The sequence below is a fragment of the Chiloscyllium punctatum genome, chromosome 29, assembly GCF_047496795.1.
Source record: "Chiloscyllium punctatum isolate Juve2018m chromosome 29, sChiPun1.3, whole genome shotgun sequence".
In the NCBI taxonomy this organism is placed as follows: Eukaryota; Metazoa; Chordata; class Chondrichthyes; order Orectolobiformes; family Hemiscylliidae; genus Chiloscyllium; species Chiloscyllium punctatum.
In genome coordinates this window covers 54,684,857-54,689,291 of record NC_092767.1, presented here as the reverse complement: position 1 = coordinate 54,689,291, position 4,435 = coordinate 54,684,857, and the positions used below count along the sequence as shown (strand labels likewise).

Here is a 4,435-nt window from a genome sequence, read left to right as displayed (position 1 = left end):
TGTGTCCTCCGGGCTGCAGGGTGCCCAGGCAGAAGATAAGGTGTTGTTCCTCCAAAAGACGCCGTGGTTTGTTTTGGCAGTGGAGAAGGCCAAGGATGGTCATGTTGGAAAGGAAGTGGTTGGGGGAATTGAAATGGGCTCAGACTGGGAGGTCCTTTCAGCGCCGGCTGACCAGGATGGGATGCTCAGCGAACCGTTCCCTAAGTTTATGTTCGGTGTCCCCAATGTAGAGAAGACCACACTGGCAGCATCTGATGCAGTAAACCAGGTTAGAGGAGAGACAGTGACCCTCTGTCTCACCTGGAAGGAGTGTCTTGGGCCCTGAATGGAGGTGAAGGTGGAGGGCGGTGTACTAGCAGGTTTTGTATCTTTTCTGGTTGCCGGGGAAGGTACCTGGGGTTTCGGCGGTGGGGGCAGCTGGAACCAAGGACTGTTGGAGGGAACGGTCCTGGCAGAGAGCTGAGAGGGGAGGGGAGGGGAAGATGTTCTAGGTGAGGTCTATATGGATCTGGCAGAAATGTTTGAGGATGATGTGTTGCATGCGGAGACGAGTGGGGTGGTAGGTGAGGACAAAGGTGTCTCTGTCCTTATTGTGTTGAGATGGGGGTTGTGTACAGCAGTGGAATGGGGAATGGAAGTGGTGCGGTAGTGGGCTGTCTGGATGATGGAGAAAGGAAAAGCACAATGCTCAAAATAGGTGGACATCTGGGATGTCTCCTTGTCCGAGCAGATCCAGTGGAGGTGAAAGAATTGGGAGAATGGGATGGAGTTCTTGCAGGACATTGGGTGGGAGGAGCTATGGGTTTGTAGTAGATGTGCTGATGGTGGACAATGATAGGATTATAGGATTGGTTCACTTGGCTGTCAGTCATGCCCAGTTTTGTAGATGTTGCTGTCAGTAATTGTCAGATCTCCGTGAATTGTTGAAGCTGCTGTGTAGGCATCATTCAGAGCTCTCTGATTGGTTCAACTGGCTATCAAACATTGGGCATCACTCACTAATTGGCTGCCACCCTCCTCTAGATGAGTCTCAGTTGTTTTGCTTCTTCATTAATTGAATAATTGTTGTGATTGGATATTTCATCGCATTCTTCAGTTGCTCTCGGAACTTGCACTGAGTCACAGCATAAATAAAAGTGTTTGTACAGCAACTTAAATTCAGTAGCATTTCTCCAACTTGTTCAAATATATATTCAGGTGGGGTGTAATCCGCAGGATCTGTTCCTTGGATGTTATAATAAATGAATTCTATAACATTAACCAACCACAGAAGAATGAAGTTGCCTGATATGGCCAGAAGTAAAATCACAGACTTCCTTCTGCTCTCCATCTCTGGGTCTCTGCGAATCTCTCCATTGCTCTGACCCCTGAGTCCATTCCGCACTCTACTGGCCACTAAAATGTGTCTGACAGTCAAAGTATTGACCAACAGAATTAAAGCGAATGGGATCAATGGGATTAAGACTGTATCAAACCAGTCAAATGCCACCCACCAAGGGTTAATGTATGAGTTTGGCTTCACAGTACAGTGCCATGGTATACTATCAATTATTATCACAGGTTCATAAATAAAATAGTACGGAATATTCTTTATACAGAGCAAGAAGCTAGTGATTGCTAAAACCACAGCTGCAGTTTTCTCAGTGCAATATTTTGTTTTCAGCTTCTTGCAACAAATAGCCACAAATCGATCGAAGGAGAAAGTGACGGTGAACCAGACAGAAAGGTCTGTGACTGCAGACTGTAGGAAAGAATTTACACGACACACAGGGGTTATGTGCAGGATGAACCCTGGGGAAAAGTACAAACAGACTCGCAAAGGTATGATTCCAATGCTAATGAACATTAGATCCGCTGTCGCCATGGCCACCAAGTAGCGAGTGATGCAGTTGGAGAGGCCACACTTTCCCCTGGACAGTATCACAATTCCCAGTAAATTAACTGTAAGAGATTAGAGGGGAGAAAAAGAGAGAATATATTTACTAAACTTATTTTCCAGCTCAGACAATAATACCAGGATTTTATGACAACTGAGTCCTGAGGTCATGCTGCAGTTGTATAAGACTCTGGTGCCGCATCTGGAATATTGTGTGCAGTTTTAGTCGCCATACTATAGGAAGGATATGGAGGCACTGGAACGGGTGCAGAGGAAGTTTACCAGTATGGTAGGAAGATCCTATGAGGAAAGGCTGAGGCACTTGGAGAAAAGTTCTAAGGTTTAGGGGTGACTTGATAGAGGTGTACAAGATGATTAGGGGGTTAGATAGGGTTGACAGTGAGAACCTTTTTCCACATATGGAGTCAGCTATTACAAGGGAGCATAGCTTTAAATTAAGGGGGGGTAGATATAGGACTGATGTTAGGGGTAGGTTCTTCACTCAGCGAGTCGTAAGTTCATGGAATGCCCTGCCAGTAGCAGTGGTGGACTCTCCCTCTTTATGGGTATTTAAGCGGGCATTGGATAGGTATATGGAGGTTATTGGGCTAGTGTAGGTTAGGTGGGCTTTGATCGGCGCAACATCGAGGGCCGAAGGGCCTGTACTGCGCTGTATTCTTCTATGTTCTATGTTCTAACAACCCAGCATGGGAGTTTGAAATTTAAACAGCATAACATAACCACCAAAAAAACCCATTTTCATTTTTATAGGGATCGGGTAATCAGCTACCCATAAGTGCAGATTGGAAATGTAATTACTTTCATGAGGTCACAAATGTTTGATTCAATCTGTTTGGCAGGTTTAACTCTGACCCACCTGGTATCTCCATCAAACCCCATATCCCACACAATGATAACCAGGATTGGTGATCTCAGCCATTAACACTCTCTTGAAAGAAAAGCAGTCCCTTGCTGGGATAACACTCTTGGAGAGATTGGGCCACATTCAATTGTATAATCACTGAAATGCCATGATCAGACTCCTCCCTAGTGTCACACCCTGCCAGGAACAGACAAGGACCCATTCCCACGAAAGGAGATCCTCCCAGGATCAGGCAGCTTTCCCAAAATAACAGTCCATCCCTGGGGTCAGATCTCATAAGTACAGGAGACCTCTCCTCTTGCTTTTGGAAATCTGGGACAATCTTCCAACTGGAAGTGTGAAGTGTCAGGAATGGGGAGATGGAGTTGAACCAGAGGCATGGAAAAGCCTACCGACTGACTCCAGGTAGTGGATACCTCAGCCCAGACCAGCCCTCACCCCATTCCACTCCTCTGTTAGCAGAGTAGGCCACCTATGAAAATAAAAAGGGTATTGTAATCCATTTTTTAAACCTCCCTGATAATTGGGAATATTGCAATATCAGATTAAATGGAACAGAGGTGAAAAAAAAACTAGGAAAGATTTGAGCATTGAAGTCACATCTGATAATCGTGTTGCCCATGCTAAACGCACCTCCATCACCAGATTAATACCATGATCCACACCACCAGTATCATTTGTTGGCTGATAAAAATAATTCTGACCAATATCTGCTGTCATTTGCTGTTTTCCAGCTCCACTCAAACAGATTACATACATTGGTCTTCAAATCTGAGATCTCCCCCAAATAACTTAGTTATTAACTCTTATTATCAGGACAACTCGATTTCTTTCTCCTTCCTGTCTGTATTACCTAAACATTGAATATTCCTGAATAGTTAGTTTGCCATGTATCTGTAATGACAATAAAACCATACTCATGTATGTCTATTTGTGCCTTTAAGTCATCTACCTGGAGAATGCTATAAACATGCAAGGGGAGCGTCCTTAGCTTTGTCTTTTTGACATAATTCTGATTTCTAAGCATAATCAATGCTCAGTTTTCTTTGTCCTGTTGTCGATCCTTCATAGCATCTTTTCTCCGTGTTTCTCTTCCTTCCAGTTTGGGTTATCTCTCAGGTCTCATTGAAACTCGTCAGGTCTTCTTCAAACAGAACCAAAATATTTCCCAACTTTTGAGTTTTAGAAGCTGAAAGGAATTATTGAGTATTTTCAACCCTAAAGCAAGGTAATTTATTTTATTATTTAGTTTTCCTGTCACAAAATCCCAAAGTACATATTAACTACACTAAATGTTTCAAAAACATTCAATCACCTGATGTCTTATGAATACTGAAATGAAATTATGTTTCTGAAAGATTGACCTCGTTTTTTCAAAGTCTCTTGCAAAAATAAATTATTTGGGTGTTACCCCAAATAACAGAAATTGAAATCCAAACATTCAGAAAATGATGTCCATTATAGCTATACTGTTGCTCAACAAAGGCGAGAGGGATACAGCAAGGAACGACAGATCAGATCATTTTACTTCAGCTTGAAAACTCTTAGAAACAGTAGCTTTAGGAAAAAAAGTATGTGCAACATATGGACAAAAGCAGGAGAAGACCTTCAAGTCTGCCTAACGCCTCAATATATTTATGGCTGATTCGATGATCTGATATTGTCATCTACCCCAA

At 43.2% G+C, this 4,435-nt stretch overlaps 1 protein-coding gene across 1 annotated transcript; it reads right to left on the bottom strand.

Moving 5' to 3' along the window:
- Window positions 1-1,030: 1,030 nt before the first annotated feature.
- Window positions 1,031-1,864, bottom strand: LOC140454672 (probable G-protein coupled receptor 139). Its single transcript, XM_072549605.1, has one exon. It carries the CDS (start codon window positions 1,862-1,864, stop codon window positions 1,031-1,033), a length of 834 nt encoding a protein of 277 aa, XP_072405706.1.
- Between the last annotated feature and the right edge of the window lie 2,571 nt (window positions 1,865-4,435).

What these genes read in the sequence shown, in the direction of transcription:
- LOC140454672 (XM_072549605.1), bottom strand. Translation starts at nt 1,864, where the DNA reads ATGGCGACAGCGGATCTAATGTTCATTAGCATTGGAATCATACCTTTG.